Below are 14,482 nucleotides of genomic sequence, written 5' to 3' on the forward strand. Positions count from 1 at the left end.
TTACAGATTGGCTGCAGTGAGCAAAAGCACTATTGTGTCATTTAGAACACCTTTTTTTAAATACAGCTTTGATGCGTCCCCCCCCCCCCCCCCAACCTCCCCGCCATCCTACTCACCACATTCGCTTCCTGGGTGGAAGACAATGTTCTTTGTTGGAGGCGGTCACCCCCAGAGCCAGCTGCATCACAGTAATGTATTTCTGGTAATTCACCATGGTACCGTCCACCGTTACGGAAAATCCCAGGCAAAGAAAAGCGCAGGTGATCATATATGTGTCTTCTTATTATTCCCTGGCATCCGCCGCCTCGGCTGCGTCTCCCGGGCTCGGCAGCGGTAGCATCAGCAGCACATCGCCATTTGCAGAGCCGAAGGACTGAAAGCGCAAACACCCCCCAAGGAGCTCAAGGCAAGGTGTCGTGCCGCGGCGACCCATGTCTGCAATGACACTCGCACCGAAGCGCACCGCCCTTGCATCCGGTCGCTAGCTTCTTTCCGGTTTGCAAGTCCTGTGTGAGGGTTTTCTCTCTCTCTCGCTCGCTCGCTCGCTCTCCACCTAACACGCTCCGGACATGATCGGCTGCCTCCTCCTCCTCCTCCTCCTCCTCCCCCTGGCTCGCCAACACTCTTGAAAAATCGCTGCAGCGTCCAAGGGTGCGTGTGTCTGTGTTTGGGTTGGGGGTGGGTGTGTTCATTTTGGAGATGCTCAGGAGTAGAAGTCAGGGGCGTAGCCATCATTTCAGGAGTGTGTGTGTGTGTGTGTGTGTGTGGTGTGTGTGTGTGTGTGTGTGTGTGTGTGTGTATGGGGGGGTGTAAGTAAGCCAACTTTTATTAGCAAATGAGCATCTCACATTCAACTTATTCAAACTTTGCTTGACGGTGCCACGGTGGAGCAGTTGGTAAAAGCGTTGGCCTCACAGTTCTCAGGTCCCGGGTTCCATCCCGGACCCACCTGTGTGGAGTTTGCATGTTCTCCCGTGCCTGTGTGGATATTCTCCTGGGCACTCTGGTTTCCTCCCACATTCCAAAAACATGCAATATTAATTGGACACTCTGAATTGCCCTAGGTGTGATTGTGAGTGCGGCTGTTTGTCTCAATGTGCCCTGCGATTGGCTGGCAACCAGTTCAGGGTGTACTCCGCCTCCAGCCCGTTGACAGCTGGGATAGGCTCCAGCACTCCCTGCGACCCTTGTGAGGGTAAGCGACAAAGAAAATGGATGGATGGATGGATGGATGGTTGAGATACAACACAATGGCAGTAAAGAATATAAACCCAAATAATCCAAGTCCAAGTACACACAAACATTTCGGAAATACAAATCATTTTTGCCCATAAAGTTATATACTGGAAACAAAATTAAAAGGGACCATTTTGTTTTTAAATGCTACAGCAAATATGGGTTTAATATGTAGCAGCCCCCCCCCCCCCCAAAATGCTTTTTTTTTAATGAGGAAAAACAGAACTCTATTATAATGTCCATCCATCTAATCATTTTCTTCTGCTTATCTGGGGTTGGGTCGCAGGGGAAGCGCAAATTTCCCTCTCCCCAGCCACTTCCATCTCTTCCAGGTGGATCTCGAGGAGTTTCTAGCCCAGGCAGGAGACGTCCTGCTTTTCTACTCTATCGGTTCTACCCCAACCACCATCGTTCCACCCCGTGTGGTCACTTCTCCATTACACTCCAACCTGGTTCTAAAATGACTGAATGAAATTATTGTCATCATCCGAACCTGTACAATTAAATTGGAGAGCCTCTCCTGCGTCTGTGCATACAAATGATCAAAATAAATAAAGGTATGAATACAAATAAATACTAATATATAAAAATATGTGTGTTATATGCAATGCATAAAATGTATTGCTCAAGATATTGAAATCAGCGTGCCCTTAGTTCCTGTTCTTTGGTCTGTTGGTCCTAGCTTTTGCGCATCTGTACTGCCTTCCAGATGGCAGGAGCTCAAACAATTGATAGCTGGGATGTGCCGTATCCTTAATGTTCTGAGCTCTGCTGAGGCACCGAGAGGAATAAATGTCTGCAACAGGGGTTTGGGGGGCAGCCAACGATCTTTCGTGCTGCTTTGATTGTCCTCTGAAGGCTCGCTCTGTCTGACTCAGTGCAGCTCCCGTACCAAACGGAGACCTAGTACGTCAGCAGGCTCTTGATAGATGAGTGGTAGAAGGCCAGCCACATGGTTGTTTTTCCTGAGGACTCTCATGTTGTTGAACCTCGATGACTGATGAGATGTTGTCTGTCCAGGAGAGGTCCCAGGAACCTGAATGTGCAGACTCTCTTCACACACTCGCCGTTGATGAAGAGCGGCACCTGTTCAGCTCCGTTCCTCCTGAAGTCCACAATGATCTCCTTTGTTTTTATAGTGTTCAGTGTCAGATTGTTGTCTGTCCACCAGGTCATGAGGTTCTGGATCTCCTCTTCATAGGGGTTCCTCATCTCCCTTTGAGACCACTGTAGTGTTGTCATCGAATTTGACAATGAGGTTATTTTTGTGGACTGGGCTGCAGTCAAAGGTAGTACACACAAGACAGTACAGAAGGGTGCTTAGCGTGGGGCCCTGTGGTGAGTGCACGGGTGGAGGAAAGGTGCGACCCGATTCTCACTGTCTGGGGTCTGTCGGTCAAGAAGTCCTTATTCCAGGTGCTTGTGAGCAGAGGGAGGTCCAAGATGTCCAGTCTCATAATCATCAGAATGTCAGGAATAATTGTGTTAACGGACGAGCTATAATCCACAAAGCATCCTAGTGTAGCTCTGCTGTTTGTTCCAGGTGACTCAACACAGCGCACAGAGCTCTGCCGATGGCGTCCTATATTGATGTTTTTGCCTTGTATACGAACTGGTGGGAGTCGAAGTTGCAGGGGAGGCATTCTGTGATGTACTTGAGTATCAGAAATGCAAGCTAAGGAGGGCATGAGACAACTGTCATCTGATTGGCCGACACTTGTATGCTTTACTTTCAGCGTGGTGACTTTTAACCTTCACAATCATCCCGTCTAAAGCCTGAATAGACCTTACCAGAGAAAGCCAAGGACTGTGATTCCCATGTAGTTAGAACACACCATTCAGTCCCCGTTCTTTAAAAACTTGAACAAATTATTATCCTTGACTTCTGATTTTGAATTTCTTAGTGTACATGTAATACCATAATGAGGTGATGAAACATTTATGGTTTCAGTCACAACATCCCCTCTGAAAGAAACCGTACAAACCCGCAACAATAATGAGTTTAACCAACCCCCCCCCACCCCCAAATGTATACAATACACACCATAGACATTACATTTGATAGTAATACAGTTGAAATTCAGATCCAAAAATAATGATGACTAAATGATGTTGGGCGACACAGTGGCGCAACTGTAAAGTGTTGGCCTCACAGTTCTGAGGACCAGGGTTCACTCCCTATATGGAGTTTGCATGTTCTCCCCGTGCCTGTGTGGGTTTTCCCCGGAAACATGCATTCATTGGAGACTCTAAATTGCCCCAAGTTGTGATTGTGAATGCAACTGTTGTCTCTCTCCATGTGCCCTGTGATTGGCTGGCGACCAGTTCAGGGTGTACCCCGCCTCCTGCTCGATGACAGCTGGGATTGTCTCCACCACTCCCGCGACCCTCATGAGGATAAGTGGCTCAGAAAATGGATGGACGAATACATAAATAATGTTGACTTCTATTAGTGACAACCACACAAACCACTCGATGTCTACCTGTAATTTTTCCCCATTTGTTGATTTCATGCTTCAGTCCCGGAGGAAACGTTCAATCATTTAACCGCAGACGGTAAAACATTTAGTCATTTGTTTTTTTTTTTAAACTCAGATGTCAACTTAGAATTTAGACTCTTAACATGATAAATAATTTCAGTGTGATCATGCGCTGTACTTGCGGGTCTGCCAGTGTGCGACGGTGCAAAATCTTCAATAATTCATTTTGCACAGAACCTCAAATTACCTTTGTCTTTTGCTAAGTCCGCTCTTCAAATGACCACAAATGGATTATTTATCAATCATTAGTGTGACGCACTGGTGCTGTTCTAGACAGGATAGGAAGTCATTTGGTCTCGACTAGACTTCGTTATTGTGGAGGAGCGAGCCGCCCCCTTACCTGAGCACAGAACATCTGACTCACATGCTCTAAAACCAGTAAAGAAGTCTCTGCAGGTTAAAATAAGGCACATGAATTTATAGAGAATGGCTAGTAGTACTTAAACGAAGCAACGTGATAATAGATTCACATTTATTAGAGCCCCTGCAAAGTGAAAATAAAAGTCTTCTAAATTTGACAAAGCCCTGAAAAAATGTAATGATATAAAAAAAAAGGCAAATACATAAAAGACGCTTCAAAATTGTGAAAAATCAAGCCATGTGTTTGTCTCGTTTTGGGTGTGTCAGCTCAATGCGCTGAAAGCATATCCCGCTCAACTGTCAGCTGTCTGTCAAATAACACTGCTTCAATCTGAAAAATGGATGCTATGGCTTACATCTAGCACTTTTCTTATCCCTACAATTAACTACATGTTTGACCCGTAAAACTATATCTGCTGAAAAACCTCACCACAACAACAAGGTACTCTAAATTGGCCGGGCCAGCCCAAAGCCCTGGTATACACACTGGCTGTCAAGTCGGACACCCCTCCTTTCTTTTTCCTTCCAGGCACTTCTGCCTTTCTCACCACAGTCACAACCAACAAAGAGGCGCTCTAATGCAACGAGTTCAGCGAGCCGGCTTTAGGGAAGATGCAGTTTTGAGGTGCAAGCTAGCTAGCTCACTGCACGTCGGAATTGTGCCGGACAACTCCTAATGTGAATGAAGGCCTTTAATTTCTTAAATAGTAGACGAAGTGTGACTCATGCTGCATGCCCAAGTACTGTATGTCACGCAGCATCGTTTTGGGCACACACGAAATATCAGGTGTATTGACAGGGTGAAAAACTGCCACGTCTTAATGAAAGTGGACTCTGACGCATTAAAAGTGAATCTTAAACGACCACCGAAATTCAAAAGCATGTTGCAATATTTTCAAATCTATATAGGGGAGAAAGGCCTACTGTTCCAAAAATCTACAAAGTACAACATTGTGCATGTTCAAACAAAATGGTTATTAATGTATTTTTAGAAGGTGAGCTCAATATAAATGATTCCAAAATGTTCCGTTTGGTAATGGCCTGAAATACTGTGATTAGCTGGCGTCTAGTGCAGGGTGGAGTCCGCCTTTCGGCCAGATTCAGGTGGGATTGGCACTAGCACAGTAGCAAGCATAGTACATGACTGGATGGATAGCTTGAAATGATTTCATGGTTTACCAATGGCTTCCCAGAAAATCAGAACTATTAGTAAAAGACAGGTGAGATTGCTCTAATAAAGGGGTGTCAAACTTATTTTTGTCGCCGGCTAGTTACGGGTTCCATCAGAGGGCCGTTATGACTGTGAAACCGTAAAAATCGCCTCATCATTTTCACAGACAAAATATTATGAACTAGTTTTGGAATCAGTAATCAAGTGTAATGTTTTTTGTCTGGTAACAAAAAAATGCTAGTAATATCTCAACATTATCGTTTATCTGACAATTAGAAATTTTGGTACAGATTTTCACAAGATTCATGGGAATTGACACACTAGATTTGCCTTCACGGGGCCTCATAAAATCACGTGGCGGGCCGGATCTGGCCCCCGGACCTTGAGTTTGACACCTGTGCTCTAATGTACAGTATTTATGCTACTCACTACCCGTAGGGGCCATTTTTATCACAGTATCTGATACGGTAATTCTAATTAAGAAATCAGTTGACTTCTTCCTTTTTTTTTAAGTCTCAAACTTCAAATGCAATTTGCATGGTCTGCGTGAATTAATAATTTACAACATTGTAATGACTATTGTTCCAGCCGAATAATAAAATAAGGCAGTTGGCACACGATCAAGAATTAATAGAGTCATTTTTGACCTCTGACAAACCTCCCTGCAACACTCTATCACCTCCCGCTGATGAGGATCATACAATTCAGATGATTATCAAGAATAACGAGACACTACAGATCCTCATTAGCAGACACGGGCAGCGATAAATCTAACAAAGAGGGATGGTAGAAATATTCACAAGTTTCTATGTTTGGGAATAAAAGGAGGATATGGTTTCACCGTGAAGTGTAAAATTATTATTTACAAGCAAATATTAATGACTGGGAAAATTACAGTCAACATTCACTCACTCACGGTTGGACACTGTTGGGTGGGTGAGCACGATCGACCATTACTGCATATTCTCAAATTGTGGCTTATGTTCTAATACTGTAACGGGTGTGGTCATTCCCTCTGCCTCCTGAGAGCATCCTCCCCGCCTGCATTTTATTTGGATCCTCTCCCGTGTTCTGCCCTTGACAAATACTGTACATGCTTTTGCTCAATTAATCACCAGCTGTATTGCCACCTTGAATAAATACTGGTGCTAAAATATTAATGACCATCAACAGTACAGCCGCATTTCCATAAGGCTGCTCAGTTCGATTAAGCATACAATGACATCAGTGGTTAGCAAGATTAAAAACTGGTCTTTATTTTTGTAACCAACCAAGCCAAACCCAAATACACATGGCTCTGATCTTAAAGCTCCACTGTCATGAAATGCATGATTTTTAGGATCTTATTAATGAAAAAAAGGCAGCTGGAATGGACCCATCTGTTTTTTCACCACACAACATGATTTTGACGTATATGGATTTTTGTCACTCGCGGCATGAAAATCCTCTCGAGGGATTTGTATTCGAGAAGAAGCAGGAAGTGACCTACAGGGCAGTACCACACTCAGGCAGGCTTGTATGTTTCTAGTAGTTTTACCTGCTCGAAGGTAGTTCGTTGTTCCTTCGTGTTAGCCAAAACGCCAGCTCGTTGTATTGCTGGATATTGTTGGAACACTCGGAAGGATGGATTCATTCTTTATACGTTTCCAAAAGACATGGTTCGTTGTGAAAAATGGATTGCACGGGTACAAAGGACGAGACCTCCGTGGCTTCCAAATGACAGGTAGGTGCGCATAGAGCTATTAAAAAAAAGTTTGGCGGGTGGAGGAAGGGTCGTAATCCTCTCAGAATGTGACAAAAGATCCGCGTACGTAAGTAAGGGGTGCGAAATGTATCGATGTACCCGTTGGCACCGAGCAAGGCTTTCAGGTGACACTTCAGAGATTCAGTGGACACGCCTAGGCGTCTGATGGCAGAAAGGACGAAGTGATTTTTCATGATTTTGACACCCTGTTTTAGATACTTGATTTGTCAAATTTAGGACATTTCTTTTCACTTTACGTGGATCTTAAATCCAAACCTCCCTAAAATAAACAGCACATATTGTCTGTGGTTGTGTAAAAAAAAAAAAAAAGCCCCTGCCCACTATATATGGAAATACGGTATGTTCCTTTCAGAATGATGCAGTGAGCGCACTTCATAATGTGTGTGTGTGGGGGGAGTCAATCACTAGCGTGTCACTGTACAGGCACTCGGAGTCAACAGTTGTGCTGCAGTCTGGAGTCCAGTGGATACCACTGCAGCAAAGGATTTCACACTGGCACCCCCCCCCCTTCCTCTGCATCCATACAGTAATGACTTGCCTTAGCCAATCATTACCTTTCTCTTATGTGGAACCACTATTGACATTTTACACTGTGTACACTACAGACTTGAGCTGGCACTCTTAACACATTAAAGTGCTCTTTTTACTTGGCCAGTAAATAGGCCAGCCGGGGTTGCCCTTCTTTCCCGTGTCCTTTTGCTGGCTTGTCCACTTTAATGCATGCAGCAACGTCCAAAGATGGTTTGTAGCACTTGCCGGCTGTTCCCGGAGGATGCAAACCTGGCCCGGAGCCCCGAGAACCTCCGCTGCTGTAACCGTGTGATTTATTAGTTTTTCACCAAACAAAAACAGGACGTTCACAAAGAAAGTCCTTTTCACATTAAAAGCACTGCACCAAGTGGGACGAAATATACACACGTGTACACACAGTCACACTTGGGTTCTGTCGCAGTGCTTTTTGCTCTTTTACTGTATGTGCTGTGAGGTGAGTCATCAGCACGGAGACGGACAACCTCGCAGCTTCAGTTCATCACTCCTGGGATCCACCTCCCCAACCTGCCAGAGGCTCATTTTGTCCACTTATATTTGAAGAAGTGACATCATCACCCCCCCCCTCCCCCCACCCAAACACAAATATCCTTCCAGAGGAGAAAGTGCTTCATCCTGTGGTCACTGGAGACTCTGCATCAGGGGCAGGGAAAGGACACATCCCCACCAGATGGCGCTATTTTTTTTTGAACAGTAATATATGTCCATTTTTCATGACGCTTATCCTCACAAGGGACGCAGGCATGCTGGACCCTTTCCCATCTATCATCGTACACTCTAATCTGGTCGCCAGCCCATAGCAGGACACAGTAGAAACAAACAGCCGTTCACACTCACAATCACACCTAAGGGGTATTTAGAGGGGGAAAAAGAATTATAATAATTATATATATATATGGCCTAGAAATGTTTTTTTTAAAAATACATAATCATGAATTCAGTAGAGCATATCTTGGCCTTTCGTGAGGGCTAACACGACTTCATGCACCTGTCAATACCACCACTATCAATTCAAAATAACTATAGAAATCATCAACACCCATTAAAAAAACATAATAGCACGCAACTTTGCCACATTTATCAAATAACATGACAAAAACAAAATACATTTCAATAAGCTACAGCAAACTCACTGGAGATGCTTTTTATTAAATACGTTCATGCGGATCACAACAGATGCTCTTTGTGTTGAGCAGTAGGCTGTAACAGGTTTTGTTATGATCAACCAATAAGAGGACAGAACAACGCTGATATTATCATGGGGTGAATGCTCTAAATCTTTTTTTGAATTTGAAATCTGACGGGAAGAAACGGTCCCATTTCTAAAGTTGTTTACATTATATTGGCCCGCACCACTGATTCAGAAACGCTTTGGGCAAATTAAAATGATATGGCAGCACCCAGAGGCAGAAATCTGATTGGACAAAATAATAACATCCATATATTGAAACCTGTATAGCCAAGAAAAATGCTACGAAATGAATAGATTTGGGAATATCCATCAATCCATTTTCTTTGCCGCTTAACCTCACGAGGGAGTGCTGGAGCCTATTCCAGCTGTCAACAGGCAGGAGGCGGTGTACACCCTGAACTGGTTTCAAGCCAATCACAGGGCACATAGAGACAAACAGCCTTGCTCACAATCAGACCTACGGGCTAGTTAGAGTCTCCAATTAATGTTGCATGTTTTTGGGATGTGGGAGGAAACCGGAGTGCCCAGGAGAAAACCCATGCAGGCACGGGGAGAACATGCAAACTCCACACTGGCGGGGTCGGGATCAAACCCGGGTCCTCAGAGCTGTGACACCAACGGTTCACCAGCTGCTCCACCAGCCCGGCTGACTTGGGAATAAATTAAGACAATTTCATGGAACAACTGCTGTAAAAGATTTAGTGCTCCTGCATTAGCATAGCTTAGTAAAAGACTACGGAATGTTCCGACTTGTGCACATTTTCAGGTTGCATTTTTGTGTGTCTCTCTGACATCCATTTTTTTTTTTCTTTACAGCTTTCTTCGCATTGCTATCATAAAGTGGCATACAATGAGTTCCCGGCATCCAGTGTGGGTCAAATATTTTCAAGCATCAGTGCTCTGGAGCATTGATCTCTTCTACCAGTCCAGTATTGACCCTTTTGTCCACCATAATTGGAGCTCATGTTCGACAATGTAAAGGAAGTGAGTCCAAAGGATGTATATCCGGCGGCATGGTGATATCAAGTGTGGCAATCGGCTCAAAGTTCTGAGTTTGAATTTTGTCTGCTCCTCAGATTTAAATTTTGCATGTTTGCGTAGGTTTTCTTCTAGAATCCAACAGACAAGCCTGGAGGCTCTTTCTTGTGAGTGAGTGGGGAAGATGCCCGTTGCAACTCTGAAATTAGGAAAATCAATTCAAGCAATTCTGTTGATCTATTTTGAATAATAAGTAGCTTTATTTTTGCGTCATGAGGACCTTTAAAGCTCTGAATACAGAAAATACAGACTAAGTATTGTTCTTTTCACCGTCTGTGGTATTATAAAAGGCTTTCATCCCATATATTCTATTGTGTTTAATCATTCATTTGAAGTGCAGTTGAATCAGAAGATTAATTTCTATTCAGAGGAGATGACTATTCTCTCCACCTCAGCGAATTTTCTCTTTCTTTTTTTTAAGAAAAAATTTAGTAAAGCAATATTTCAGCTGTCGGCACTCAAACTGGATTCAGTCAATTTCACATCTGCTCCCGCGGTGTTCTTCTACTTTGCAGGCGCCTTTTGTACACTTTCAGCCCAGAGACGTGATCCGCTACCTGTACACTCACGCCGATTCAACGCTGCTCTCACCAGAAACAAAACCGGCTAACAGTCTTCTCTTGAGTTCACTGAGCAAACAAATGACTCCACGAAAAGCTACAGCGCACCGCAAGGAAGACATTGTTTCTTAACAAGCATGGCCGCCGAGGCGCCTCACTCTGCCACAGAGGGACACGCTCTCGCACCAAACCAGCAAGCCTTGAGGCGCCCTGTGCCCTACTTCCATTTAGATTGAATAAACAAACGATTATGCCATTTTTCATCCTCAATACACGTGGACTCGACCTTAACTGACTGCTCACTCTCTCGCACCGACTCCAACACGTGTTATCAGCTGCTGCAAAACAAAATGAGGTCAAAAAGACATCACATGTCACCTTTTGAGGCGCTAGCTCCAGCAGTTGGAACTTGTTCAAAGAAAATCCTCACATACGCTCGCAATAATTCCAGGAGGACTTACATGGCCTTGCAAGTGGTCTGCGTGTTGTTTGGCGGCTGTGTGACCATTCAGCGCTGTGTGTGCTGCTTTGGAGCTGTAATGTGTGTTGCTGTCATCATGTTGAGTGTGTGTGTCAGTACCCAGAGCCCACACCGCTGTGGCTCGCGGTCTCACTGCTGACTTAGCTGTCACATATTAAAGAGGCCTCCTTAACGGTCTACAGAGCATATTAGCTCGTCTGTCCCGTCACTTTAAGCTCACCGCGGCCCACCCACCTGACTCACGCATAGACACGCAGTATCTACCCGGTCTCGCCCCCCCCCCCCAACCTGCGGGGGCAGCTGGGCCAAGGGTACTCTCCGGGGGGCCAAACTCACACAGAACTACTCCGTCACTTACATGTGACGCAATCACATTGCTTCAGTGTACTCGTACTACAAAATAACCCCAAAGAGCATTTGTTTCATTGTCAATAGAGATGATTTTCACATTCATACATGAAGTTATGGAGCGATGATACACGTTCCCTTTTGATTACTTAAGGGTGGCACGGTTGTCTAGGTATACCTACATATGGGGACCATCGCCACGATGAAACAAACATACAAAACCAATTACACCTCCTATCCTTTTCTTAATTAAACACCAAGGCTAACCCTAACCAAAACAAACTTTCAAAGTCTTTAACTTGTACAAATGTGATACACGTTTGGGATGCTAATATTGCTACATCTGCGTAGCGTAGAAACCACGTGGGAATCAAACACATAAAACAAGTATATGAGCAAGAAAGTGCAAAATGGAGTGAGTGATAGATGAACGAGCAGTCTTACCTAGAGTCAAACACTGGGTCAGTGTACATGGGAGGCGGGCACAGAGGTTCCTCTCCAGAAGTGTTTGGGGGCACGGGGAGCGCACCTTTCTTGCTCTCTCCTGGTGCACCATCTTTTAGAACAGATAGATCCATCAACCAAGTTTTCCGAATTTAACGCATTCGTACTAGTCAAGTCAAGTCAACTCGCTTTTACCTATATGGCACCCATTCACTCCAAAAATTATCTCAAGGCACTTTACACATTGACCTGGTCAAGAACTACAGTCACCATCCATCATAATATATGCATGTGAGTATCAATGATTGTCTCTATGTCCCTTGAACTGCAAAGAACTATCAACCAATCCAGGGTGTACCTTGCCTATAACTCAGGATCAGCTGGGGAATCTCTTCAAATGGAATGAAAGAACACCACTAAGCGAGGGAGACTGGTGATGTCTTGACCCCCTTATCTGTTGAGAGATTATTTCACCTTTTCTCCTCTTATATTTTGTCGTCTGTCCAGAAGATGTACATTTTTGCCCTCAATAGAGTGTGGTTTCTTTTTAAAATGCTGGTACCTCGGGTTGGGGATGAGATCCTACCCCATTTGGAGGAGTTCAAGTATCTTGGGGTCTTGTTCACGAGTGAGGGAAGAATGGAGCAGGAGATCGACAGACGGATCGGTGCAGTGTCTGCAGTGATGCGGACTTTGTATCGGTCCGTTGTGGTAAAGAGGGAGCTAAGTCGAAAGGCGAAGCTCTCCATTTACCAGTCGATCTACGTTCCTACCCTCACCTATGGACACGAGCTGTGGGTCGTGACCGAAAGAACAAGATACCTCAAACAAGTGGTCGAAATGACTTTCCTCCACAAGGTGTCCGTGCTATCCCTCAGAGATAGGGTGAGGAGCTCGGTCATCCGGGAGGGGCTCACTGTTGAGCTGGTGCTCCTCCACATTGAGAGGAGCCAGATGAGGTGGCTGGGGCATTTAATTCCGATGCCTCCCGGACGCCTCCCTGGTGAGGTGTTCCGGGCATGTCCCACCGGAAAGAGACCCCAAGGATGACCCAGCACATGCTGGAGAGGCTATGTCTCTCGGCTGGCTTGAGAACGCCTCGGGATCCCTCTGGAAGAGCTGGAAGAAGTGGCTGGGGAAAGGGAAGTCTGGGTATCCCTCCTGAAGCTACTTCCCCCATGACCCGACCCGGAGAAGGGGTAGAAGAGGGATGGATGGATGGATGGATGGATGGATGGATGGATGGATGGATGGATGGTACTGTAGACAGTTGTGTCTTGACCGCAAGAGTTAGCCTGTTTGTGTTGTTAAATACGCCCACTCAGTGGGTGATGGTTTCGTTAATATACAGTATAGTTGGTGTACTTTAGACATCACTGCCTTCCTCACGGGAATAGAATAGAGCAGGTTGTTGTTCTGGGTGTGCAGTTATTGGAGTGTTCCACCCTTTGTCTCAAGGTGTTTCCAGGTTTGAAGTGCACCAGAATGTTGTCTTGGTTCAATATCCCTCTGAATGTTTCTGATCGAGGTTCTCAAGTAGTTTCTTAGTTAGACATGATACATACGGCATGACAATGTTGCTGCGTCTGTCACTCTTTTCACAATATTGTTTACTGTCTCCTCTCGAGCGCCACTGCTACAGATAGCACAGTACACCAGCGGTTAGTTCGTCTGCAGAATTGCGGTAAATTTGATATATTAATTGGCCAGGGGTATCTTGTTAATTTTGACATTTGTGTGCCACGGATAGAGCGATCGAGGCTGTAGACCGCAGACACGTCGGCCATATGCCTTCATCGGCTAGTTACAAAGGCTGCCCGCTCACTAATCCCCTCAGCCATCGCCGGTTTAAGAGGCTATTTTTTGCTGCCTCTTAGTCTGCACTGCTGCTTTAGTACAAAGTAATTTCTCGCTGTAAATATATATTTTTTGATTGATATTGTTTTTAGATTATTTTGCATTACTTTTTTCTATGACTGTCAATGCAAGGGGAAGAAAGGCACTGATTTATTGATATGACAATGCATACAGTTGATATCGTTGTGTGTGCAATGTCATGAGGATACCTTCTCCATCCAGCAGAAAGTAGGTAAGCAGGTGCGGGCACACCTCCTCTAAGACTGAGCAGAAGGAGCAGAACGCAACAGGTCCTTTGGAAGACAGACGGTCCAGAAATATCTCAGTGCGCCTCTTGTTGGACTCCTGTCCCAGGATTTCCTTGTATTCTCCAAGCGAAAACACCTTATCATAGACCAAGTAGGGAAGCACGGTGTTGACGTCTAGCTCGCTCAGGAGTTTCTGCCTGTGCTGCTTGAGGATCTTGGCGGCCCAGCGCTTGCTCTGCTTGCCGCACGGCCTGCTGGCGGACCTTTGCTGCGGCTGATACTGCCTCTTGTGTTTCCTTACAAACCACTTCCTCTTCCCACCGCCAAACATCTTCAAGTTAAGCAGGCCCTCCAACACTTCTTCCACAGCTCTGTCAGCGCACTTCCCAAAGGAAAGGAGGTGCATATTTCATGCCAGAGAAGCCACCATGCCACCCAGTCTGCAGAAGCACACTTTGTTGTTGTTGTTGTCCAAGTGGGGATGAGACAATCTGGACAGTAGCTGATTTCTAGCTGGGTACTTACCAAGACTAAGAAGATTATCAGACTCTTAAACACACCGATACAAACAGCTAACGTACTGGGCAGTAATATATGACAGAATTCACAATCTTCACAATCTTCAAACCCATCTTTGTGACTGATGATAATTATAAACAGATTTGCTTCATCTTAACTGACAGGAACACGTAA

General features: G+C 45.0%; 1 protein-coding gene across 13 annotated transcripts in view; it reads right to left on the reverse strand.

Annotated features, from left to right (window-relative positions):
• Positions 1-14,195, reverse strand: part of tjp1b (tight junction protein 1b) — a 91,347-nt gene extending 77,152 nt beyond the window's left edge. For 4 of the 13 annotated variants that reach the window (XM_061823927.1, XM_061823920.1, XM_061823914.1 and 1 more), the window contains exon 1: positions 117-472. In XM_061823927.1, the coding sequence (XP_061679911.1) occupies positions 117-268 (152 nt within the window). In that variant the 5' untranslated portion in view covers positions 269-472. Of the gene's footprint in view, positions 1-116; positions 474-11,684; positions 11,797-13,750 lie in introns of those variants that run through there. The other 9 variants (XM_061823913.1, XM_061823912.1, XM_061823929.1 and 6 more) reach the window with 7 other exon arrangements.
• Positions 14,196-14,482: the final 287 nt, after the last annotated feature.

Source organism: Syngnathoides biaculeatus, chromosome 6, assembly GCF_019802595.1.
Source record: "Syngnathoides biaculeatus isolate LvHL_M chromosome 6, ASM1980259v1, whole genome shotgun sequence".
NCBI classification, from domain to species: Eukaryota; Metazoa; Chordata; class Actinopteri; order Syngnathiformes; family Syngnathidae; genus Syngnathoides; species Syngnathoides biaculeatus.